The sequence below is a fragment of the Notamacropus eugenii genome, chromosome 6 (assembly GCF_028372415.1).
Source record: "Notamacropus eugenii isolate mMacEug1 chromosome 6, mMacEug1.pri_v2, whole genome shotgun sequence".
NCBI classification, from domain to species: Eukaryota; Metazoa; Chordata; class Mammalia; order Diprotodontia; family Macropodidae; genus Notamacropus; species Notamacropus eugenii.
In genome coordinates this window covers 344,667,238-344,693,674 of record NC_092877.1, presented here as the reverse complement: position 1 = coordinate 344,693,674, position 26,437 = coordinate 344,667,238, and the positions used below count along the sequence as shown (strand labels likewise).

The window sequence follows — 26,437 nt, the reverse complement described above, 5'->3', positions numbered from 1 at the left end:
GATTTGATTGGGGTTTGGCCTACTGCTGGCAGCCTTACCTGCTCAGTTTATCAATAAAATTGTCTGGATCAGAAAGGCTCTTTACTCCCCTGATACGTGTGGGTAATGAACTGGTACATATCAGAAGAGGAAAGGACTTCTTAGAGAGGAAGATCCTATATTAATATATTTGAATTCCCTAACCTGGAAGAGATAGTTTGTTTTAAATAGTAAACCCAGGGGGAAAAAACTAATAATTGTAGCAGGTTTTCTTTCTTCAGGGGAGGAGGAAAGTAAAACTAGGTCTTCTCTTTTCATTGCTCTTCCTGGAGCTTTGCTGTTTCTCTGCTTTCTGCTATTTTCCCATAAGGACAGAGGATTTTAGTGGGTGGCATGCTGAGTGTGAGTGTGGCTTTGCAACCAAGAAAGATAATGTTGCTTTGAGAGGCACAGCAGCCAGAATGATGGAGGGCATAGTTATCTGTCCTCTACCCTACCCACATTGTATGTTCGTTTCTGGGTTAGATATGTTAGGAAGGACGTTGATATGTTAGAGAGTGACCAGAGGGAGGAAGCCAGTGGCCTAGAATCTGTCCCAGAAGAAGATCTGTTGAAAGGATTGAGGATGTCAATCTGAAGCAAAGGAGCCTTAAGGGAAATAGGATTGCTGGCTTCCACAGTGGGGAAGAGGGACTGGATTTGTTATTTTGCTTTGTCCTGGAGGGCAGACCTATGAGCCATTCAGTGGTGGAAGTTAAAGTGAACTGATTTTAACTCTTTATAAGGAAGCAGCTGTCAAACATGGAATGGGATGATTGGTGGAGTTTTCTGGGAGGTGAGGGGTTGGATGACTGCCTGCCTGCCTGAAATGAGCAGGAGAGATTCCTGGATAGGTAAAAGTTGGACTAAATGACCTCGGAGGTTATGTCCACAGTAAGATTCTGAGAATTTCAGTGTTCCATAAGAGTTCTGTTCAAGTCTTAGCTAAATAACTTTTAAGTTTCCTAAACATATTTTTCAGTATCCAATACAGTGTTTCGTGCATGTTAGGCACTTCATGTTTGCTGAAATATTGATTCTTTCAGAAGGAATTCTTTATTCAACACATATATGATACCTACTCTATTTGATACATATTCTTAAAGATTTTATATTTTTATGGCATTTGTAGTGCTTAAAGGTAATTTTATGCCTTGAAATCTACCCATCGTAGGCATTAGGTCTTGTGTCACACAATGACAGTTTCTGTCAAATAATATGATTAAATAAATGAAAGTAAAAATTTGTTTTTAAGAAATCTTAACAGTTTTCAATTTTTTTCCCCTAGTGTGTGATTCAAGATTTTCAAGCTTCTGTGCTCCAAGTTTCAGATTCAACTTATGATGAACAGTATGTTCTCTTTTTCTGTCTGTAAATCTTGTGACTTAACTTGAACTTTCACACTCATCTTTTAGAGGCCGTATTTGTTTGGTGATTCACTTGACTATTTGTTTTATATCTCTTAGCTATAAATATATTTGTGATTTTAGAAGTGGGATAGGAGAGAATTGATTTTGTTTTTTAAGTAAATTGTAGCTTATGTTTGACTTTAATTATGAATTAAAATGTACCAGTTCAAAACCATTGAATACATCGTTATTTAATACTGCTGAATATTATATTTTCTTAAAGCTTCCTTGAATTTATTGTACTACTAGTTTTCTTCTTGTCCTTAAGCATTTTCAGTAGTTTCTCTACTACTTTTCCATCTTTTTAAATTTTCCTCAATTTCTTTCCTCAGAGTGGCTGCACAGATGCCAACAGTTCACTATGAATTTCCCAATGGTTACAACTGTGACTTTGGTGCTGAGCGACTTAAGATTCCCGAAGGCTTATTTGACCCATCTAATGTGAAGGTAACTATGGAGATGGCATGGAATCTTTTTGTATAGTGCTGCCAGTTTGGTTCTTCTCCTTCATAGAGTTGTAAAGCCTGAGATGAAACAGCTTTTGATGTACTTTATTAAAGTATGGGGTGTTGACCGATGACTACTCTTTTGTTTCAGGGGTTATCAGGTAACACAATGTTGGGAGTCAGTCATGTTGTAACCACAAGCGTTGGGATGTGTGACATTGACATCAGACCAGTAAGTGTGTTAGCTTTTCCTTGTATATCTACCTCTTCACTAGATATTTTAAAGTATATAATTGACATATGTACAATTTACAGTGATGATTTCTGTATTTGATAATTCTGTTTACAGTTTTGTTTTAACCTGAGCTGTGGTGCATAAGACAAATAAATGTTCTGCAGACTCATTTAGATTTTGATCTTCATGTCTTAGATTTTGTGTTGTTTATCTCAGAGTCAGTATAGTACTATGTTCAAATCAATTCAATTGAAGAAACATTTGTCAAGGCCTACAGTGAGTCAGACCCTGTGCTAAACTTAAGTTCTATCTCAATCTCCACAAAGTCCTACTGTGGTGCCTCATCATAATATGGAGGTGTGATCCTGGGTTCTCAAAGGCTAGCCCGGTAGAGTTGCAAGCATTGGCAAGTTTTGCCATGCTAGAAAAGCTTTGATTATGGTCCTGGCAACAGTGTAGAGAGACCAGTGACCTATATCGGTTGGCTACTAAGTTATCATGATAAATTTTGAATCCAAAAGAAAAAGTAGTTATCAGTCCTATGAGGCCTCCTTCCTCTTATCAAGTGGTAGTGGGGAAGTGACAGCAGTGGAGACAGAGAGTGCTAAGAACATCACTGTCTTTAGACCACCTGATGTGGTTGTTCGGTCATTTCAGTCTTGTCATACTCTTTGTGACCCCATTTGAGGTTTTCTTGGCAAAGATAGTGCAGTGATTTGCCATTTCTTTCTCCAGCTCATTTCACAGATGAGCAACTGAGGCAAACAAGGTGACTTGAGGTATTGACTTAACTGTTGACCTGAGGTCTCTATCAGGTGACCAGTAAACTGATATTCTTTTGGAAGAACTGAACCACATAATTATGGTCATTCTTGGGATCAGTAAACCAGGGAGCATTTATTAAGTCCCTTCTTTGTAGTAGGCACTGGGCATTTAAAGGGAAAACTTGCCCACACAAGAGCTTACATTCTGCTGGGGAAAACAACATGGATACAACTAAATAGGTGCTGTGTATACAAAGTAATTGTGGGGATGGGGTTGGTTGGTTGGTTGGTTGTTGTCACCCTTTGTTTTCAAAGAAGACCAAAATGACATCATGGTAAAGTGAAGTTTCAGTGTGTCCCACTGTGGCTGATCAGACCAATACAAGCTCGGAGTGCTCTACCACAGGTTGGGCACAGATAGTCTGTGTGAATATTTGGGGTGGATATCCCAAATCTGCACATTCTACATTTCCTTTGTGCTGTCTCAATTCTGCTTTGCTCATAGAGCACAGCACCCTTTCTGATGTGGGCATGTCATGCTGAGTGGTCCTGTGCCAGTATCTCCCATGTCCCATAATCAAATCCAAAGTTCTTGAGAGAGACCTTGAGAGTATCCTTGCGTCGCTTCTTCTGACCACCGTGTGATCACCTGCCCCATGTGAGTTCTCCATAAAATAGTCTTTTTGGCAAGCATACATTTTGCATTTGAACAACATGGCCAGCCCATCGGAGTTGCTCTCTCTGGAGCATAGTTTGAATGCTTGGCAGTTCAGCTCAAGCAAGGATCTCAATATCTGGTACCTTATCCTGCCAGGTGATCCTCAGAATCTTTCTAAAACAGTTCAAATGGAAGTCATTCAGATTCCTGGCATGGTGCTGGTAGACTGTTCATGTTTCACAAGCATATAACAATGAGGTCAGCACAGTAGCTCTGTAGACCTTCAGTTTGGTAGTCAGTCTAGTACCTCTTCTCTCCCGAACTTTTCTTTGGAGCCTTCCAAACACTTAAGCTAGCTCTGGCAATGTGTGTATCAACCTCATTGTTAATATGTACTTCCCTGGAAAGTACACTATCAAGGTAAGCAAACTTATCCACAGCATTCAAAATTTCTCCATTTGTTGTAACTGATGGTTCCATGTATGGATGGTGTGGTGGTGGCTGATGGAGGACCTGTGTTATCTTGGGGTTAATTATTAGGCTAAAATTAGCACAGGCAGCAGAGAATTGATCCATACTTTGTTGCATCTCAGCTTCAGAGACTGTGTTGAGTGCACAATCATCTGCAAACAGAAAATCATGCACCAGCACTTTTTCCACTTTGATCTTGGCTGTAGCCTTTTCAAATTGAAGAACCATCAGTATGGTAGTTGACCTTGATGCTGTGTTCATCCTCATTGAAAGCATTTGACATCATGGCTGAAAAAATCATGCTAAAAGCATGGGAGCAAGCACACAGCCCTGTTTCACTCCATTGGTGACTAGAAAGGCATGAGAGCATTGTCCACTACCCAGAACCCAGGCCAGCATGCCATCATGAAATTGACGTGCAATACTGATGAACTTCTCCAGGCAATCAAATTTTGACATAATTTTCCATAACCCCTCATAACTAACAGTGTCAGAGGCCTTGGTCAGATCTACAAACGTGTACAGATGAGGAATCAGAAAAGACATTGAGTAGGAGGTGGCACTTGCTCTGAGTCAGGAAAGGAGCTCAGGATTCTAAAAGGTGGAGGTGAGGAAGGAGGGCATTCCCAGTATGGGAAGCAGCCTGTGTGGAGATTAAGGAGACAAAAGATGGAAGGTTATGTATAAGGATAGCAAATAGGTCTTGACTGGAATATAAAAGTTTGTGAAAGGGAGTAATGTATAATAAACCCAGAAAGGTAAACTGGAGCTATGCTGGGAAGGGATTTAAATGCCAAGTAGAAGTTTGTATTTTTCCCTAGAAGAAAGAGGAGTCATTGGAGCTTTTTGAGCTCTTGTGATCAGATCTATACTCTAAATATATCATTTTGGTAGTTGTGTGTAGAACGAATTGGAGAGGAGAGACATGAAGGACAGAGAGATCAGTTAGGCGGCTACGGTAATAAGGCAAGCAAGAGCTGATGAGAGCCTGAATCAGAGCGGTAGAGGGAGTAATGCCATGAAGATAAAATTGGCAGTTGAGTGGATATATGAGAGTAAGGGAGTAGGAAGAGGTAAGGCTTGACCTGAGGTTTTAAACCTGGGTGATGGGAAGAATGGTGGGATCCACAACAGCTAGGGTAGATTTAGGGGGAAGTGGACAAAATCAGCTGAGCCATGGTAGTGTCTACTTTGGTCATTACTAACTTATGTGTTGAGGGAGAGAAAGTATGTTGGAAAACAGGGTTCAGCATTTAATCAATTTAGTAGGCCAGAGGCTTGTGTTACATGATGCAGAAGCCCCATACCTGTATACATATGTTATATTGGACATAGTGAGTTTGAGATGGCTATGGGACTTCCAGGTGGAAACATCCAACATAGCAAGTTAGTGATGCAGTCCTGGAACTTAGAAGAGAGATAAAGGCTCCAGTGTGGACCCAGGAGTCATCTTCACTGAAGCCATGGGAGCTAAGGAGGTCATGGATAGAAGAGAAAGCAGAAGGCAAAAGGAAATCACAGCTAAATGGAGAGATGGCTTACATGTTCTTTTCCGGAGGTAAATGAAAGAATTGATGGGAGTTTTCATTGAGTGGCTAAAGAAAATCAGAGATGTCCTTTTACAGAACATTTGTCATCTTGACTTGAAGTGCTCCTGATAAGTATCCTGGAGATAATTGCAGCCTGTGCATGAACATTTGCCACAGAGACAGATATTTTGTAAAGAAAATGACAAAGTTCTCCAAGCCATGTAAGCATCTGCTTTGGTTAGCTTTGACTTCTATGCCATCCAGGGAAGGATGACAACAAGTATGTTAGAAAGTAAGTTTCAAATTTAGCAAGTGGAGTAGATCAAAGGCTCAGGATGACTCAAGGCCCACATCTATGTTTCATAAATGTTTCACCCGAGAAGAGAGTCTGAAAGTTTTGCATATGGCAAGAGTGCTGAATCTTAAAGAGAACTTGTTATTTTTTGTATTTTGAACTGGTCATTCAAACAACTTTAAATGTGTGTAAGTGAACTATTGTCTAGGGCACATCTCTCCACCATACTTAGAATAGCATGAGAGACTTGGTCAAATGTTTTGCTGAAATCTAGACAAATTTTTTGATATCTATTGATATGTTCCAGTTCTCCCAGGATAGTGACCCTGACCAAAAAAATGGAAGACAAGTGTGGTGTCACCTGTTCTTGTTGAACATTTGTTTAATAAATTTAACATTTATTTAATAAATGTCAGCATTTATTAAATACCTGCTGTGTGCCAGGCACTGAGCTAAGGGTAGTATGCCAGGCAGGTGCTGGGGATACAAATACAAGCAAAACAACAATCTCTGCCCTCAAGAAATTTACAGTTTCTAGTGGAAGATGACACACAGAAGGGAGCTGGAAAGCCAGAGTGACTGCAGTTGAGGGCATTGTGTCAGTCTGAAAGTCATTCAACAAGCATTTATTAAGCACCTACTATATGGTAGACACTGTGCTACACATTAGAGATATAGAAAGGTAAAACAATCCCTACTCTCAAGGAGCTCACAGTTTAATGGGGAGACAACATGCAAATAACTGTGTGCACCCCAGATATATACAGCATGATGTAAGTGAGAGGGATCAAGGAAGACTTCCTGTCAAAGATGAGATTTGTTTTTTGCCCTTCCTTTTCAAAAAGGACCAATGACATCACAGGATATCTTTGCTTGTACGTGAATTGAATTAAAGCGAAGCAGTTGCACAAAGTTGCGGACTCTTCCAGAGTCATGGAAGTCCAGTGGCAAGACAGAAGTCAGGCTCACTGATCATGGCCTCGGAAGCATCCTCAATGTCTCACTAAGCTCTAAGCATTACACAGCACCTGCTTCAGTCACCTTTGTGGCTGTTGATCAAATTGTTTTCGTCCTTGAATTCTACTGGGGGACTCTTCACATGCTTGGAGTAGGCACTCCCATAACTTTGACAGGTTTGAGGCCCATCAGTTATCCTCAGCCTGGTTTAGCCTGTGTACCAAGATGATTTACAGGGTATGGCTGCTGTGCATGCTGCAGCTTCTTGGAGCCACAGGTGAGAATTGGGTGAAAGGTGGATGAGAAGCCTTCACATCAGAGGTGCTAGTCCTCCCTCATCCCATAAACCCCTTTTAGCTAGGACTTGAAGGAAATCATGGAAACCAGGAGGTGGATACGAGGGAGAATATTCTAATGAAAATGCCTGGAGTCTGGAAGTGGAGTGTCTTGTGAAAGGAAGAGCAGGGAGGATCCTTGGATTGCCCAGTATGTGGTAGGTAGAGTAATGTGGGCAAGGTTTAGAAAGGTAGAAGAGGGCCATGTTGGGAAGTGTGCACTTTGTGATCACCACTTTCTTTTCATTGAGTAATCAGAAATGGAAGTCAAGCTTATTGATTTAGAGTTCGCAGAATTCACTCACTCTTTACCCTCCTTTTACCTTCCCCTTCGATTAAAAAAAAATCAGAACCCTTTACTTTCTCTAGTCCTGTGGCATCTGTCCATGATATTTCTAAGGTCACCTGCAATGGCTGTTATTGCATCCACCACTTCTTTCAGGACCATGGGCCAAGTAGCCTCAGCTCCTCATGTGCGGCCAGGGACTCTGTTACTGGCTTTAGATTTCTTTCCAATATCGACTCCCTAGCAGACATTTTTGAGCTGACCTTTTACAATCCAGAGATCTTCTTGAAAGAGAAAACAGAAGCTATCAGAGTTAAGCAGATAATATGATCATCTGATTTACTCTGCTCAGGTGAGACCAGCTGTTTAGTGCCTTCTTTGGTCTTCCCTTTGTCCTCAGCTCAGTGGAAGCCTGTGGCACCTTGGACCCTGCTCCTACAGAACTTTTGTATCCAACATGTGACCTTCCTTGTTTTCATTTCTGTACAAGTCTTAACAAGTAAACAGATGAGTTAGCTTGGAGTGAATTATTTTTGTTTCACACTTTACCTCTCCTAAAACTGACTTGATTTGTAGAAGTTTAGGCTGTGGGAATCTGTCAGTTTTTTTGAAAAATGTGTGTTAGACTGCCTGGTTTTTCTTTCTATTTCTCTTATAAATTTCAAGTAGGATTAGTCATGTATGAGAAGAGGATAGGCAAGTTTTGCAAATGATTTTTAGTAGCAGACAACATTGTCATGAAATGGACTAAAAGGGGCAGAGAACACAAGGTCAGGCTGTTATTGATGACAGAAAGAATTAAGCATAGTTGAACCAAAATAGCTGTAAATGTTCTCCAACAAAGAGTCTTCACATATATGTTAAGGATGCCCAGGGAGGCCTCTCTGTTTTGCCTCCAGACATCCTGCAGATCAGTGGTGGGCCTTGTGCCTCCAGCAGTTGGAAGTTGTAGGGCATACATTTTATGGGCCTCCCTTGGGGCACAGTGATATAGCGAAAGGCAGCTGGATTTGGACTCTGAGCAAGTTACTTAATCCTCCTGGACCTATTTCCTTATTTGTAAAATGTGAAGGTTAGACTAGGGGACCTAGAAGGTCTTTTCTAGCTCAAAATCTAGAATCATAAGATTCCTTGATAAATCCACCTATAGTCAATATCATTCTGTATTATTCATGATAATCAAGCAAAGATATACGTTTGCTGAGGATAATCCAGAACTCTTATGGAAGAAGTCTGAATGAAAGAGGATTTAATTTCTTTTTAGATGGTGAAGTCCTTCACATGCTCTTGTTTATGGATAATGTTGCACTGCTTTGCACCAAACTGCAGAACATCCCAGGCTTTCCATTTCCTTTAATATTGGGAGCTTCTATCTGTGTGTCTGATGTGGATTGCAGGGTAGTAACTTCCCCATTCTCTGTTACTTTTTTTTAAGCCTTTTATTGCAACTTTTTATATTTTCATCAGTGGCCTTTCCCCAAACCTGTACCATCCTCCAGGACCATCTTCTCCTTGTAACAAAATATATAGTTAAACAGAAGAAAACAATATACTAGTCCTGCCTCGGTCTCCAGAGAGAAGAGGGAGATTTATTTCATCATCAGATCTCTGGAATCCATACTGGTTATTGCCTCATTCCGAATTCTGGTCTCTTTCAGTGTTTTTTTCTTTACATTATTGTGGCACGTGTACGTAATGTTCTCTTGGATCCACATGTATTTGTCCATCAGACTGGACAAGTCTAAAGCGTTAGCTGTCATTTCTTACTTCAGTGCTGTTTCATTACATTTTTATTCCACAATTTGTTTAATTATTTTCCAGTTGATGAGTACCTTTGTTTCTAGTTTTTGCTACCACAAAAAAATGCTGTATTTTGTTACATATATAGAAACAAATTTTCCCTGTTTTGACCCTCCTTGCTGTGGGTCAGAATAATGGTGTTTCTTAATCAAAGGTGTATGCAGTTTTTAGTTGCTTTTCTATGACAGTTCCAAAATATTTTCCAGATTTTGGACCAGTTTACAGCTCTGCCATCAGGATTTTAATGTTGTTGCTTGCCTTCTCCTAGGGACTTTATGGCAGTGTCATAGTGGCAGGAGGAAATACTCTGATACAAAGTTTCACTGATAGATTGAATCGAGAGCTGTCTCAGAAGACACCTCCGGTAAGTTGGTTAGCTTTGAACCATATGTTCAAATATATGCTTTTTGTAGGAACTATGTTTAGATGCACTACATGTAGTAACTAACCATTCTGTACAACAGTTGTCATACTTTTATCTGTCACATCTCACTTGTACCTCTAGGCCCTCAAGAGGCAGCGTGGATAATAAAGGGCTGGGTCTGACTGTCTCTGACAGTAACTAGCTGTGTGACCCCAAGTACTTTACCTTTATGTGCCTGAAGCTTCTCCCTTAGTAGGCACTATCTGTGAAGTGCTGAATCCTGTATAGGCTGGAACCTACATTGCACACACAGTATAGATCCTTCATGTAGTCACATTGCAAGCATCCTTAAAAGTAGTGCAGAGTACCGGTAAAGAACAAGAGTGTTATTTGCCACATAGGCTAGCTGTATTTTATCAGTTTTACTTAAATGGCAATAGGGGAGGGGAGGACTGAGAGACTGATTTGTAGCATACTTGCATCATTACATTCAATTGGAATATAAAGAAATCTTAAAGATAAAACCCCTTTTATTTAAAAACAATTAACCCAAAACAATAGTTAATCTTATTGCCTCAAAAGATGAAGAAAACTATAAAGCCCAGGAACTTGTTCAGATTAGCTTTAGTTAAGTTGTAGATAGAGCCCAAAGCAGAACAGTTGAATGAAGTTGTAATTTCTAATGCTTAAATAATCTCCAAATTTGGGGGTGTAGGGAATGTCTCAGGATGGTATTTAATTCTTATAATGAACTACTGCAAGTATTTGCCTCACTTCTTTCTTTTGCTAATTCTTCCAAAATCTACATATCAGATATATGAAAAAATCTTGCCACATGCCTCATTGCATGCATGCAATATTCAGAAGCCAGTGTTGGCTGGCTATTAATCCTACTAATTCCTTAAACCTTTGCTCTTGAAAAGTTAGCATGTAGGCAATGTGTGAACAATGGGGAAAATACACTGTTAAAATGTCTCAACAGAGCTATGTGGAGGTCTTTTCTCCTTAGGGGGTTAAATTCCCTGAGTTGTGCCATCTGTTTGGTCTAAGTTTATCTCCACCCTCATACCCCCTTTTTCTTTTTAGAGCATGAGATTAAAGTTGATTGCAAATAACACAACGGTGGAACGGCGATTTAGTTCGTGGATTGGTGGCTCAATTCTAGCCTCTCTGGTTGGTATATAAGATACTTTGCATATTTAAAAGAATTAGTTCTTAGTGATTGTTTTAAAAAAACTACCATTTACAGAATGTTAAAACTGTATATACAGTCTTAGGCCCCAGAATAAGAACTCTAGTCTCATGGAGCAAAATATAAGGCCATCCCTCGTATTGCTGGTGATTCTTCAGATTGGCTCCATTTTCCGAAACAAGTCAGATAGACTAGATGTCTTTGATAGTTCCAGGTCTGGTGCTTGTTAACATTGAGGTAACATCATGGAACCCTATACATGTTGATTTGAGTGAAATCTGTGAATGTGTACTATTGGCCATGTAGTGGACCTCAGAGCAGTAACTTGTAGTTTTGTTTTCTTTTGGTTTACCATTAATTCTGACCAACTCAAGTCCTTTGCCAAGTAAAATAGCCAGAAAGGACTCTTTGATTCAGAGTGTATACAGGGAATTTAATACACAAAATATATAAAATTAGTAAAAGGATGATTTTAAAGACAATTCCTTAAAAGACAGAGTTCCCACAATCCCTGCTAAGAGTCTATTAGAAGAATTATATACAAACGCTTAAGTCTTTAATACACTTAAATATTTTGCTTGCTTAAGTTCTACTTCTTTAGAGGTTGAAATCTTATCTTAAAAAAAAAAAAGCCCTACTCATTGGCTTTGTTTTATGACTTCTCTGATTTATAAAAATTCATTTAATTTTCTGTGTAAGGGTATTAGCAATTTCATGTGTCATTACATTAAAAAAAGTTCTCAATTCTAGTAATCTAATCCTAGATTACCAATAAAATAGAAATACAAACATTTCATCGCATAATCTTACCAACCTGCTGTTTCTCTTGGTTGAAACCAAGGCACTGGTCATCCTCACTTACTATGTATTTATCCCTGATTAATATGACAGAACTGTGGGCCTGTGGAAGAAGTTAACAACTCTCTCTAGCTTTAAGCAAGGGTAGGCTGTCGGTGATTACCTCTACCTGACGGCCTATCCCATATTTCCCTTGCTAGTGGTTAACCCAAGTTAGTTTAAAAGACAGTATTAACTGTCTGATAAAAGAAATTAGCAGATAACAGATGGGTTCTTATCACGTTTCTTTCTTTCACAGGGTACCTTTCAACAGATGTGGATTTCTAAACAAGAGTATGAAGAAGGAGGAAAACAATGTGTAGAAAGGAAATGCCCTTGAAGCCAGTTCTGAAAAAAACTGTGGCCTTCCCTATGATCCCTTATGTTTCATAGCTTTAGTATACTCAGGAACAAAAATGAACGTCTTTTGTAGAATGTTTATACATTTTTGCATACTTCGATTTCCATTTAACAAATTTTAAAGCCTTTAACTGGCCATATAACTTAAAATGAGTTTTTGCCTTCCTTGTAAAGCAATAACTCCTATAAGCATTTTATAATTTTTGTATAAATATCTATTTTCTCTAAATATTTTCCTTTTAGTAAACTGCTTTTCAAAACCCTCTGGTTAGCATACTGATTTTCAGATGACTGGTAGAATTGATTTTTACTGAATAGTAAAACTACTGCCTATACCTTTACCTCATACTTGCAAAACTAAATAATAAAGATTTCTATCCACTATAAGAAAGAACTTTTTGGTTGTTATGTTAAAATCAACTGGCGACTTGCTGCTTTGGGCCAGCAAAACTCCTTTAATTAAACGTACGGTCTTATATTCCTCGCTAAGCACTTGGCAGAATTAGGAAGGAATAGTCAAACTTCATAAGATGGAAATAAATTTTTTAATAAAACACTTACCATGAGTTTGCCATATTTACCAGCCAGCCTTAAATTACAACTTAAGTAAAAAGTTCAATTTTACCAAGGTGAAATAGTACTAGGAAAAGAGTCCACTGTCCCTCCTTGCTTAAATTTTAATTTTGGGCTTCTGCAGACATTTGTGGAAATTTTCTTTGAAGTATTTTCTGTTTCTTCTTCTGCAAATTTTTCTTCTTGGCTTCCCCACGCAAGTACTTCTCAAGCCTCAGTCTAAAACAAAAAGCAGAGCAGCAATTGGAGCTAATACTTTCCTTCCTCCTACCCACCACTGGAACCAGATCTGTTTAGGGAGCCATTCTACTTGACGCCTATGTGTATTGATGTACTGGTCAGCCCAACATCTGGAATATTTAGTGTAAGTGAAAAAGTTTTATGTGGATTGTGGGTTAATAAAATATAAGATGTAATTGATTTTTCATACAGCCTCAATTCCACAAAGACTACCAGGTGCCAGGTGTCTCCTGTGATAAGTACTGACTCTGAACCACAAACCTGATCTGGAAAAATAACTCATCAATCTGGCACATTTTCTACACCTGTTTTTTTGGAGTTGGGATGGTGGTGGTGAGAGGAGTTTGCCATTGCTATTCTGCCACTTTGGCTATTTTTCAAAAAGCAAATCCACTGTTAAAAGATGAACATGTCACCAACGTATATTTTTTAAAATGTAGCATAGGGCCCCAAAGGCAATTCCAAGATAGAAAACCTGAGAAACAGCAATCAACCTCATATGATTGTGTTAAAAATATGGATCAAATTTGGACAAATCTGCATGGACCATCAGCTCAGGAGACTTCATTCAGAGTAGATGGTTACCTTGTGGCTCCCTAAACACTCAATCAGATGCAGAAAGGAAACACTAACAAGGATGCATGAGCAAAGTCAGAGATAAAAATGAACAAAGGAATTCAAGAAGGAATGAGATGGTAAGCTTGGAAGAAATAAGAGGGACCATACCAAATAAGTACTGGGAAGTAAAGGTTAGGCAGTGTAGGACTGTTCTTTGGTGGGCTGAGAATGCCAGGATGTGAAGTACAGATTTAATCCTGTGTGCTCTGGGGAGCCACTACAGGAGGTGGAGGTGGTTTCCCTCCCAACACTACAAGTAATAAGTACATGTAGTATTACAGTAAGAATAGTCTTACATAAGTGTTGCCTGAATGGAGTGGAGGAGAAAAAGGATGCAAAGAGATCAGCTGGAGGCTTTAGCAGTAATCCATGTGTACGGTGATAGATATATTAGACAAGAGTAGTAGCAGTGTTTAAAAAAAAAAAGGGAGATGAAGACCTTTCAAGAGTGTCAATAGGATTTGGCTATTAGGCTTTAGGGGAAGAGACAAAGATGACTTGGGTCTTAAACCCGGTTTAAGAAATGTTGCCACTGACAGAAAATAAAAAAACTGAAAAGGGGAGCTGATTTGGTAGTGAAAAAAACGATGATAAATATACCTGCTTAACGTCTCCCTCAAGGGCAGCTACATGGCACAGTGGATGGTGTGCCAGACCTGGAGTCAAGAAGACTCAGCTTCCTTAGTTCAGATCCAGCCTCAGACTCATTAGCTGGGCAACCCTGGGCCTGGGCAACCCTTAACCCTGTTTGCCTCAGTTTCCTCATTTATAAAGAGACTGGAGAAGGAAGTAGAAATTCATGCCAGAATCTTTGCCAAGAAAACCCCAAATGGAGTCACAGAGAGTTGGACATGACTAAAAATATCTCCCCCATCCTCAGTTACCAGCTCTTCTTGCTAATGTTGGTATGAGTTGCAGGTTGCAAACAACCTTGAAATTTAAAAATATTCCTCTATTTAAAGTAATATTAATAGACTGAAATCATTGAGTGTTGGGGGAGGGAGTTGAAAGGGAAGGTTTTTTTCCCTTGAGGAAAACTGCTCTTTTGAATAGGGAAAAAGCAGTCCTATGCTGAAGGACTGAAACACCTTTCTTTGGTGAGTGAACAGGGAATTTTTCTAGTTGATTATTAAGAATACAAAGCTAAACTAAACCCTTTAAGCAGTAAGAGCCTAAATGAGTGAAAAAGACTTTTTTCTTTTGCACCACTGGAATCTGGAAGGGGACATCCACACACACATATATCATCCACCTAATATAGAACATGCTTCTTTCTTTTCTCCCCCTCTAAAACTTGTTGCTCCACTGAGGCTCAGTTCAAGTACCTCTTGTATAACATCTTCCCCATGTAATAGTACTACCCCACTAAAAAATGTATTTTGTAATTATTCATCTGTGTTTCCCTCTAACAGAATACAAACTCTGTATTAGCAGGAAAGCACAATACCTGGCACTCAATGAATGCTCTGAATTGAATCAGAATCTTCAGGTTCATTGGAGGCTGAGCTCCTCCCTCAAAGCAGGATGCATACACTTATATTTATGTGTTGTGTCCTCTCACAGTAGAGTTTCTACTCCTTAAGACGGAGGACTGATCATTCTCTTTATTCCCATCTCCTAGCACACACAGGTAATTAGTAAATGCTTGTTGGATTGAACTTATTCCTGATATTTCACAAGATAGATCCAAAGAGGTCTTTGTCCTATGGTTTACAGAAGATGTTCATTCACAAAATCATTGTGCCTACCTGACAAACTGTTCCACGTATGGCATAACATAGAACTTTTTCCTGTTATATCTTTTGTTTAGGTACCAAGGTATTGGCCACTGCTTGTACTTGTGCCTGTGGATAAAACATAAATGGCATCACCTTTCAGACAGAGCATTTCCATTTGTTTACCCTTCTCTGTGCTAAACATAAATTTTCACTTAAATGACATATTCAGTTGTTGACTTATAACATCGATACATTAAGTCTCCATTTTTAGATATGGGTGAGGGGATGTCCTTCGTTCTTGAAGAGGACCACGACGTCAGGAAGGTGATGCCATAAATTGCCAGTGAATTGGATTTAAGTGAGAGAAGGCTGTGCAAAGTCACCAGCCTCATTTTCTCCTCCAGAGCCATCTGGGCTCAATGGCAAGATACAGGTCAGGATGACAGGAGGGTTACAAAGTGTTGCTCTAAATTCCACAAAGTGTTTCAAGACTTCATATGATCTGTGATTTCGTTTGTGTGAGCCTTCCTTCCACTAAGGTGGGTCGTTACCTCTCTGGCATCTGATAAGCTGTTGTGGCCTCAGGTGAGGGACCACTCTGAATTCAGGCTGATTTTTCAGACCATCTCAAAGCCATTTTAGCCTGGGATGACTTGCCAGAGTTTGCATCCAAAACATATGACCCTTGAGAATCTAGGGTCACCTCAACAGCACATGAAAGATCAGGCTTTAAGGGAAGAAAAAACATCATTAAAAGCCTAATGTCTGATTCCATTCCAATTTCTGTTCTATTAATGATCTCACAAACAGTATAATAGAGGGAGTTAGAGGAGTCAGAAAGGAGAGATGAGCCAATAAATATAAACTTGATCTGCTTCATAACTTGGCACAAGCTTTTGAGAGTAATGGTTGCAAACTGTAGATAGATGCTGGTGAAACGGTATGTGGCCTTGGGTACAGAAGCACCATGAAATAGCCTGCAATCTCAAGTTACTAGGGTTCACCTGAAACTGGACATGTGAGCTCTAAGGTGAGATGATTACATATACTGATCCCCTCTAGAGAAACTCTTTGACTCTTACAGAGACAAAGCAAAGAAATAAATTACAATCTTCAGAAGGGTTTCTATTACTTTTGTTAGTAAGTCAAAATGGATTTTTCAGTCTCTGGAGTACTAAAAAGTCTCAGGATTGGGATATCTCTGTTTATACTGTGTGTTTCCTGAAAGTATGACATTTTTGAGATTGTCCATCCTCTGATTTTGTGGCTGTTGTTTAGAAGGTTCTGGGTGGTGAGCACAATAGTGGCATGGTGACCACTGCATACAGAAAAATGAGTACATGCTTACCTTCACCTTACAAGATGAGAGCATGACCTATGTACATACCAGATGATACGTCCAAAAATGTCTTTTCTCCAAGCACCTGGTCTTGGCCTTTCTTGACCTGTCTGAAGAAGTCTCAAAGCATCATCTCTTTCCTGAATAACTTTATCCAAAGCATCCATGGACTCTGACACCTAACAAGAGAAAAGTAACAGGTAACTTAAACAGAATCTTCTGCTACAGAATTCCAAAGAATGAGTCAAGTCAATCCTATGATAATACTTTGTGTCAACAGAAACTGTCTAATTAATCTGTTAAACAATCTAGATTTTCATTATTGGGTTCATTTAAAACAATGTGCATGTGGTTACATTTGGGGAAAACTTCATTTAACTCATGCTGTATTTCATCATTATAAGGTACCATTATGTGTTATAACTAAGCTTATTCTACCAACATTATCAGTGTAGATTTGGCATTAACCTGGTCAATTTAAACTCCTAAAAATGTAGTAGCATTTAATGTACTTTTAATCTCTGAACTTCATTTTATTTGTAAAATTAAAAGGTTGAATAAGCTGTCTTTTAACTCCAACGATATAGTCTACTTCTTATAAATATCTAAGTTGTTTGTTCCTACAATATTTTTGGAAAGTAAAAAATGGAAAAAGTATGATTGATCCTATATTTAATAGACATAGACTTAAGCTAGTAAAGTGAATATGCAGACTCTTGCAGCATAGGGGCACTTAATACATGCCTACTGACTAACTTAAACTTTCACAATGAACCTGACAATCTGGAGGAACAAGATCCAGATTCAATACTTCTATCTCAATTCTACTGTTCTCTGGTCTTAAATCCAGAAACACTCAGTTATTCACACTTGTAGGAGAGGAGTCAAGTGAAGAACTACAGAAAAAATACAATTTACAAAAAAAAAAAAAAAAAGCTTTCCTTCCTTTCCAGTCCCTGTTTACTTTCTGCAGAATAAAGATACTTGCAGAAAGAATATAATAGTTGTTGGCTCTGCTGCTTACTCTGGGATATCAGGCAAGTCACTTGCCCCAGTCTACTCACCTGTAAAAAAAAAGGTCAGGTTCACCATTTTGGTTCCTTCCAGCTCTTGAAACTATGCATATGTTTAATCTCCAGGCAACACATACATTTCTATTTATAATCAGAAGCTAAAGTTACATACTAGGATCATGGCAACTTGAAGAGAAGGAATGAAGCCATAAACTTGTCATATTATGAAGCAGAGTGTATGATTTCTGTACCCAAATCTAAATCATATGCTTGGACTGTGAATAGATACTATTTTGTTGGTTCAACAGAGAGATGAGCAATATGGAGAAAGGCACATACTCAGGATAAGTACTACCTAAGTGAACAATTACAAATATGGAGCTAATAATTCATAATGCCAGGATTTCAGAAACTCCTCCAAATAAACACTCCAGTGTCTCCTGAAGTTATTAGTCATCTTATAAAATAAATCAATATGTGCCAGAAAAACTGATAGACACAAAGTTAGACAAATACAAAATAAATCCAGGGTGGAAACAATGAATTTTTGAAAAGAGAGATCAATTCTCCACAGTTCTCAAAAAGGAAAAAATATCAAAAGAAGGGGAAAGATCTTAAGTGTTGCTTTTACTCTCCCTGCACAAAAAAGTGAGTAAAAAAAGAACAATTACTAACTTTCTCTGCCTACTTTCTAATCTCTATGAAATTTTTAAGAGATTAGTCTGTATGCACATTGAGAAAAACATAAAAAAGGATTAGGAAGATTTTTTAACAGAAAAATTTCTATAGGAGAGTGACTTAATCTGACCTTAGAGGTATAGTTGATGTAAGAGGCCAGTGTGTTCACGGTTTAAAAAAAAAATTTTTTTTAATTTGGTGAAGAAAAACACATCTTTGAAGGCTCTCCTCAGACAAGGTATCTCTTGTGAATTTATTAACATTATGAAAGACACTCTCCATGAGAGAGACCACTGAGATTACCACATTGGTACAAATGCAGTTCACTACCCAGCCCTCAGTAAAGCTTTCAAAGAAAACCTATATAGAAATATATTGAAAAACAAATTAGATAACCGGCAACGTGCACGTTTTATACAAGCTAGATCTGGGGGAAAAAAGCCATGGTGTATATTCAGACCAATGAATATTTGTTCAATTGTTCAATGGTCCACTGGGAATTGACATCAAATGAAGTGTGTGTATGTATGTATGTATATTTATGTGCACACACACACACACCCGACAGTTTCCGAACAAAAAAAGGATTTCCAGTTTTCCAAATGCTCATCACACTGGAAAACAAACTGATCAAAAGCCCCACTTTTACAAACCACTTTAGAGAAGGATGATCAGACGTTACAAGCGGCGTCATTTCACAAAAACTGAAAAGCAGCTGAGGAGAAAACAGACCTGTGGAAAGTTGGCCTGAAACCAAATAAAACCAGCTTGCCCCCAACAGCATCTGCAGAAGCTGAATGTAAATCTAAGAGTCACCTGCATGAAGGTGATATTTACAACCATGGAAGCTCATGAGGTCACTAGCACAGACAGCAGGGAATGAAAAGGACCAAAAGCCAGGGCACATCTGCAAATCAGGAATGGTTTGAGGATAATGATCCCGTGAAGGAAACTGATAAAGAGCTAGAACCAGGAAGAAGCATTCCCAAAGGAAAAGGGGTTTCTAGGAGGAGAAAAGGTCATTCATTTGGGCTTTGAAGAGATTACTAGGAACCCTGGGAAAGCAGTTGCAGTTAAATGACAAAATCCCCCAGACTACAAGGGGATAATGGAATTACTGGAGGGAGGGAAATGCATGCAGAACCACAATCTCTTTTGTAGTGCCCACTTTAGCAGAAGTTTCTCATTTTAACAATTTAGACAATAAGGTGGTATTTAGAAAGAGTTTTTGTTTTATTTGTTCCTTCACTCACAAGATGCTCTCAATCTTGTTGGTTTAGGACCCTGTTACGCTCTTAAAAATTACTGAGGATCCCTTTAAAGAGCTGTAGTTTATGTGAGTTCTTATCTACTGATACTTGCCATTGTAGAAATTAAAATGTTTCAGTAATTAGTATGAAAAGTTTTACCCTGAAAAGGTTTGGGGAACATGTATTTCTCCCTGTCAGCAGAGCTATATTATTAAACAAGGTTTCCCAAACATCTGAGTGAAGTTTTTAAAGCTTAGAATTTTCAAACTCTAATAGTTTAAAACTGCACCCTGTATTGAAAATGAAAAAATTATATTTCTTGAAAAATATCTCTGTAACTCAGAATTTTCACTAAGTGAAGCTGACTTTCTCTAAAAGTAAGGCCAATAATCTGGGTTTTACTCTACCATGTCTTCACTTCTTCTCTAGACACTAGGTCCCCTTCTCATAAAGGGAGTGGGGAGAGAAAGAAAGTAGCCAAAAGAAGGCAGCTGCATCTGGCCTGATGCAGGAGTGCCAAACATGGCCTGTGCTGACTGCTATGGTTATGAACAGGCCAATAACCAAACAACAAAAGCACCAGCATCTGATTCTTCAGTTTTTTTCATGCCAAACCCCTGGTTCTTCCACTCCCCAAGGTCCTACCTTGTCTAATCGCTCTGGACTCGGCATCGGCAATCTCTGTCTTTTGGCCTCCTGTTCTAAGGTGAGAAGCATATTTCTTTCTTTTAGTAGGACATACCTAAACCAAAGAATAAATAAAGAGAACATGTTTCTAAAAGTAGTGATTTCTAACAACGGAATTATTGTTCTGCATGTAAACATTTCTTAGAAAACCCACAAAGGTTCTCTTATGCTGACTACCACTGCATAGAAGTAAATTCAATTTAATATAAAAAAAACATGACTACGTTCAGGGTTCTGTGCTTTTGCACAGCAAAACTACGTTCCCATTTGTTCGTTCATTCATATTGAGCTTCTACTATGTGAAGTTACGGGAATACAGAAGTGCAAGACAACACATCTCTTTTCCCAAAGGCTATCACCTGCTTGGGGAGAGAGAGGTATTAGTATTTGTGCAAGCCATGGTAGTGTTTTGATAAATGACACAGCAGCAGTACGGATACTAATGACACAGGAGTTTGAAGGGAGTGCTCACTGCTGGCTGAGGTAAATAAAGCAGAGTTCTTGGAGAAGGGAGGTTTTCATTCTGGATATGAAGGATGGAGAGGGATTTATCTGGGTAGAGATGGCAGGGCGTGCCAAGGAGAGGAAACAGCATGAACAAAAGATACAGGGTTTTTTCAGGGAACTCTGAGCAGATTAATCTGCTTGAAGAGAGTTTATGCAGTGAAATTTTCTAGCCCTGGAGAAAGGGTTAGAAAATCTAATAGGGGCTGAACTGTAGAAAGCCTCACATACCAGGATAAGGTGGAGAGGGAAAGCAAATGACTAGTCCTTTAGGCCTGTTGAATTTGAGTAAGGCCCTGACAGATAAAGGAAACAGTGACACTGCTTTGTTGACACGATAATTCTTAACGAAGAACAATCCTACATTAATTATCTTCTAATATCTTTTATTTTCTCTACTTCAAAAGAAAATTATAGGTGAATATTATGAATTAAACTCCACCTAAATTCTCAAACCACCTGGAAAAATACAACATATCAAAGGACTCAAACAAAACTTGAAGTAGTGAAAAGGTGGGAATGAGGCTATGTTCATAAAATCAATTCTATTTCTACTTATTAATTATTCATTAAAAAACTATACTAAAACTTAGGAAGCTATATAGTTTGTCTCTAATCCAGAGTAAAACACTATGGTCCATTCCCCATCCCCAGTGAATCTCCATCTTATAAACCTGGGAACTTCCACTCCAAGTATGTGATAACAGGGGAACTGACTAGATTGCCTCTATCAAAGAAACTCCAGCTGGAAACAAGGTCCCCCTTATTAAATGATATATAATAATCCTGTACTGGATGGGACATCTAAGGTCCCACGTCCAGCTTATGAGATTACATTTGCTTCAAAGGTGTAAATATGTGGCAGAACTGCTAAATACAAGGATGTTATTCATGAAAGTAAAATAGGGAGTGGTCATACGACAAGAATTAGGATGAACCACTGGATAACCCCATGTGCTGCATTGGTATTCCCATAAAGTCAGGAGAAATAAAGGAATGCCTCCAGTATATGGATCTACATCAGTAAATCATATCTACTTGAACATATGGATTTTGATTACATGGCTGGTTCTACTGAGCTAGAAAGGTTTGAATTATGAACAAGGGACCACATCTGTCTTCTAGAGACAGCCTATGTAGGCTCCAAGAGTCTCATTATCAGAAGCTTAGTTACTACAGGATGAATTCTTTCAGGAACAGCCAACTCTATCTATGAAGGAATGAGGTGGCAAGGTTGTGGCCCACCTTAGTGGGAGGAGTATTCACTATGATGCAACCACAGTACTTAAGTAGACTACATATACCTACCAAAGTTTATGTAAATCTTCATTACTCTTGTACCTTAACTGTTCACAGGTCCATGCAGCACCTGTAAAAATTAGGGGTGAAGTATATATTTTTAGAAGCCAACATATTTAAAGACTTTATCCATTATTTCTGCAATAACACGAACTTATTGATCAATCTTCATTTATTATTTTATTACTATTTTCCAAACTCTCTGCTAAGTGCTGGGGACGTAAAGAAAAAAAGTCAAACAGCATCTGCCCTCAAGGAGTTCACGTTCTATATGGAGACAACATATACATTTATAAGTACGTACAAAATAAATACAAGGCAGTGAAACTAGGGAGGGAAGGCATTAGCAGCTGGGGGGGAACCAGGAAGGGCATTGTTTAGAAGGTGGTGCTCAAGTTGTGTCTTGAAGAAAACAAGGGAATCGAGGAGGTGGGGAGTGCATTCCTGACGTGGGGGTCAGCCAGGGCAAAGGAATGAAGATCAGAAATGGAGTAACTTGACTGAGGAACATAGAACCAAGTGTGACTGGAAAATTGAGTGCAAGAAGAAGTATTATGGTGGCTGGAAAGACAGGTTGGGGCCAGGTTGCAAAAGGTTTTAAACTTGAATCAGAGTTTACCTCTGATTCCAGAGGTAACAGATTGCCACTGGGGTTTAGTGGTGGGTAGGGGAGTGACATGGTCAAACTCTCAGTTAAGGAAAATCATTCCTGCAACTAGGTGGAAGATGGATTGAAGATGGGAGAGACTTGAGGCAAGAGACCAATTAGGAGACTATTTCAAGGATGTAGGTGAGAGGTGATGAGGGCATGGCCTAAGCTGGTGGCTAAGTAAAGGAACCAGCCATGGGAGATGTTGTGAAGGTTGAAACAGCAAGATGTGGCAACTGCTTTGAAGTGTGAGGTGAGGGAGCATAAGGGTAAGGGTTAGTTTTCTAATTCAGGTGTCAAATACGCTGTGTCCTGAGTGCAGCCCAAACCAGACTAAAATGTTAACTGGGAAATATTTAACAAAATAAATAAAAGTACAATAAAATATGGATAGTTTTGCAGGCCGATATGAGGCCTGCAAGGCTTTTTATCTTTATGTACCATTCAGTTGCTTCCCCTTCCTTTTGCCAGACCTACCAACAAATAGCAAACCAGACAGTTACATCTCTTTTAGCTGATTCTGGTAGAAGCTTCAAATAGCACTAAACCAGGAAAGAGAAGCAAAACAGACAGAGTCTGGGTCAAGAGCTCTTGAACAATGAGAAGTCGACTGCTGGCATTTAGTTTTGACTAAGCAGTATTGAAACCTTTATTGTCTGATGGCTCTGTAATCTCCCTCCGCTGGCGCAGATCACAATCTATACTGGCCTCTTCATCCCACAGGATTCTTGTCTTTGTCCTTCCAGAAACACTCCCTGGTGTCTTGAATCCTATGTGCTGCAGGCCCCTTTTTTAGCACTGCACGAATACCAGGGCCTCTTTTAGGCTCCCCATCTGATTTCCTTGTATATCTGACAGTTTTTGGTCACACACACATCCTTGATATCCTTTATGCCATTTTTCCCATGACAACAAGCTGCAGCTCACTTCTGCCCACCGGAGGCCTTCACAGTAAATCTGGGTCACCTGCCCTGATTTTTGAAGACACAGTATCCTATGATGTGCAATCATGTAGCAACAAAGGGACAACATAAGTGTTTAAAAGGTGGGCTTTGGTGACGAGGAGCAATTTGGGATCACCAAAAAGCACCAAGCCACTTGCTGAAGTGCTGCTGAGCCCGTTTTCCTCCTCTAATTCAATTCTGGGACCTGCTTATTGCGCAGTGGGAGACAGGTACTGAGGGAGTAACTCACAAGCTGGACATGAGGCATTCCACAGTCACTTGTTTCTTCTGTGTGTGTGTGGATTACTAGCCCCAATCTTTTAGAATGATCATGGAACTCATCTAGGAGGGACCTATAGTGCTCCAGGGCTTGATGTAATAATCAGTACGTAAAGTCTATATTCAAGTACAAAAAAACTTCAGCTTCTACGTATTTATTTAACACCCATGATGAGCAAGGCACCATCCTAGGGTTACAAAGGCAAAAATGAAATTGTCCCTGTTCTCAAAGAGCTTATACTCTGCTAGGGGAAGACAGTATGTACAAGGTACAATGTAATTTGAGGAAAAGGCAAGAACTTAAAATGCAAATATCTTACCTGATTTGACTGTTTCTTCTCCCCAATTTTTTGGGTCATCAAAAAATTCTTCTAGTCCTTTCCTTGACAAAGTAGTATGAATTAATTTATACTGGTGGAGGGGTGTGATGTTGGCTATATTCTTGTTTAACAAACTGAAAGTAAACCTGCAAATGAGTACAAAGAAAGGCAAAACAGTCTGTGCTCTCAAGGGAGTGACACCATGCAAACAACCATATACAAACAAGACACATATGGGGTAAATTATGGATAACTTCAGAGGGAATGCAATAGGATTAAGGAAGACTGGTAAAGTTTTCTTGAAGAAAGTATGATTTTAGTTAAGACTAGAAGAAAGTCGGGAAATCCAGGAAGCAGAGGTGAGGAGGAAAAAATTTCCAGGTAGGGTAGACAGCCAGTGAAAATGCCTGGGGTCAGGAGATGGAGTTTTTATATGTGAAGAACAGCAGGGAGGCCTGTGTACTAGATTAGATTGCAGAGTACATGGGGGGTTGTAAATAGTACTAAGGTGGAAGAAAGGTAGGAAGGGGCCAGGTTATAATGGGCTTTACAGAATTTTATATTTGATCTTGGTGTTGGACATTAGGTTTACTGAATAAGGAGATGGCACATTCTGCCCCGTACTTTAGGAACATCAATTTGATGGCTGAGTGGAGAATGGAATGGAATGGGGAGAGAACTGGAGCAAGGACACCAACCAGCAGGCTACTTTAACATGATTAAACCAAGGTGGTGGCTGTGTCATAGAAGTGGCTATAGAGGAAAGGTGTTACAAGGTAGAAAACACAGGGCTTGGCAACTAATTAGATTTGGGGGAGAGTGGTAAGAAAGAAGGAAGTCAAGGATGACATCTGAGTTGTAAGCCTGAGTGCATAGCAGCACTCTTGAAAGGAACAGGGAAGTTAGGAAGAGGGGAGGGGCCAGAGTCCAAAACCTTCAATTTGGGACATGATGTCCCTGGCACATACAGTTTGAGATGTCTAGTGTGCAGTGGGAGATGTAAGACTATAGTCAGGAGAGATCAGAGCTGGACAAACTGAAACCATGGAAGGTATCTGCTATACTCCATACAGAAAACAGATACAGAATAGAGCTCCTGGGGAGTCCCCGCTGTTAGTGGTAGGATGTGAAGATCCATTCAAAGAGACAGAGCTGTGGTCACAGAGATAGGGAGAGAACCAGGAAAGAAAGGGTCAAGAAAACCTAGGGAGAGGAGAAGGTAACTGAAGGCTGAACACAACTCAAGACGGACTGAGAAAAAGCCATCAGACTTGGCAACGAAGAGGTTGTTGGTAATTCTGGAGAGGCCAGTTTTGGTTGGACATGAGGTCAGAGGCCACACGGCAAAGAGTTAGGATGAGAATGAAAGGGAGGCCCCTGTTATAGACCACCTTCTCCAGGAATTTAAGCACAAGAGCAATGGCCAGAGGGGATGAAGGGATCAAGGGAGAATTTTCTGAGGATGAGAAGCCACGGGCACAGTTCGGAAGGAGCCAGTGAACAGGGAGAAACTGAAAACTGAGAAACTAATAATAATAATTAATAAAAGCGGGCAAAGATCGCCCTCGACTTCAGGCTGTGGCCTTATAGGAGTCACTCCTCTGCCTACACGTATTCTACATATTTTTCCGAGAATTTTCCGCACCTATTTCACAGGGTTATCGGAAGAAACGGATAAATCACCGTTATGACCGACACCTGGAGTTTACCCAGCACTACAGAAGTCCTTTACACGGGCCCTCCGATCATCGCTGGCTCGCACAAACTCTGGGTTTTTTTTTTATCCGTGTTACTATCTTCCGGAGGCGGGATTCGAACTCGGGTCTTCCTGATTCCAGAGAAAGGCCCCTGAAGGAGTGCTTTATAATCAATCCTAAGGTTTCTCTCTCGGCTCCCCCGAGTCCCTAAAGGGAAGGGGACAGTTTCTTCCCCACTTCTCCCCCCCCCCCCCAAAAAGGCCAGGGCTGTCTGGTCGTTCCCACGCGCTGGCCGGGCAGTGAGTGGGGGTTCCTCGGGGTGTGGGAAATGAGGGAGTTGGCCTAGGGGCTCCCCAAGCCTCTCTGCACGTCTGTAGACACCAGAGGAGGAGCTACCGGACGTTGTGAAGGGACTGTCGGCCTCCCCAACCGGAATACCTACCCCGAGCTGGCCTCTGGGGTCAGCGAAGCCTTCAACATTTCCGGGACCTTCAGGGCAGCCGCCAAGCCCCGACAGAGAGAAACTAGCCGACCCGCGGCCATCGTCGCCCTCTTACCCTCTTACTCTCTTACCCTCTTACCCTCACACTGCGCTTCCGCCGACCGCGCACACCTCTTCCGGTTCCTGCGCCCCGCCCCATCGAGGCTGCGCAGGGGCTGCTGGGATTGTTGA

General features: G+C 40.0%; 2 protein-coding genes across 5 annotated transcripts in view; one reads left to right on the top strand and one right to left on the bottom strand.

Annotated features, from left to right (window-relative positions):
- The window catches only part of ACTL6A (actin like 6A), a 31,426-nt gene extending 19,079 nt beyond the window's left edge, over nucleotides 1-12,347 (top strand). For all 3 annotated transcript variants that reach the window (XM_072618411.1, XM_072618412.1, XM_072618413.1), the window contains exons 9-14: nucleotides 1,307-1,368; nucleotides 1,760-1,874; nucleotides 2,025-2,105; nucleotides 9,472-9,567; nucleotides 10,654-10,740; nucleotides 11,856-12,347. In XM_072618411.1, the coding sequence (XP_072474512.1) occupies nucleotides 1,307-1,368; nucleotides 1,760-1,874; nucleotides 2,025-2,105; nucleotides 9,472-9,567; nucleotides 10,654-10,740; nucleotides 11,856-11,936 (522 nt within the window). In that variant the 3' untranslated portion in view covers nucleotides 11,937-12,347. The remainder of the gene's footprint in view (nucleotides 1-1,306; nucleotides 1,369-1,759; nucleotides 1,875-2,024; nucleotides 2,106-9,471; nucleotides 9,568-10,653; nucleotides 10,741-11,855) is intronic.
- A 135-nt stretch (nucleotides 12,348-12,482) lies between these two features.
- MRPL47 (mitochondrial ribosomal protein L47) lies at nucleotides 12,483-26,425 on the bottom strand. Of its 2 annotated transcripts, none has more exons than XM_072618416.1 (7): nucleotides 26,346-26,425; nucleotides 24,068-24,213; nucleotides 21,885-21,945; nucleotides 20,031-20,127; nucleotides 16,493-16,623; nucleotides 15,136-15,231; nucleotides 12,483-12,748 (listed from the first exon to the last, which is right to left on the bottom strand). In XM_072618416.1, the coding sequence occupies exons 4-7, from the start codon at nucleotides 20,100-20,102 to the stop codon at nucleotides 12,634-12,636; spliced, it is 414 nt and encodes a 137-aa protein (XP_072474517.1). In that variant the 5' UTR covers nucleotides 20,103-20,127; nucleotides 21,885-21,945; nucleotides 24,068-24,213; nucleotides 26,346-26,425; the 3' UTR covers nucleotides 12,483-12,633. The 2 variants fall into 2 exon arrangements, with proteins under 2 accessions (XP_072474517.1, XP_072474515.1); XM_072618414.1 differs by lacking the exon at nucleotides 26,346-26,425 and adding an exon at nucleotides 26,207-26,322.
- Nucleotides 26,426-26,437: the final 12 nt, after the last annotated feature.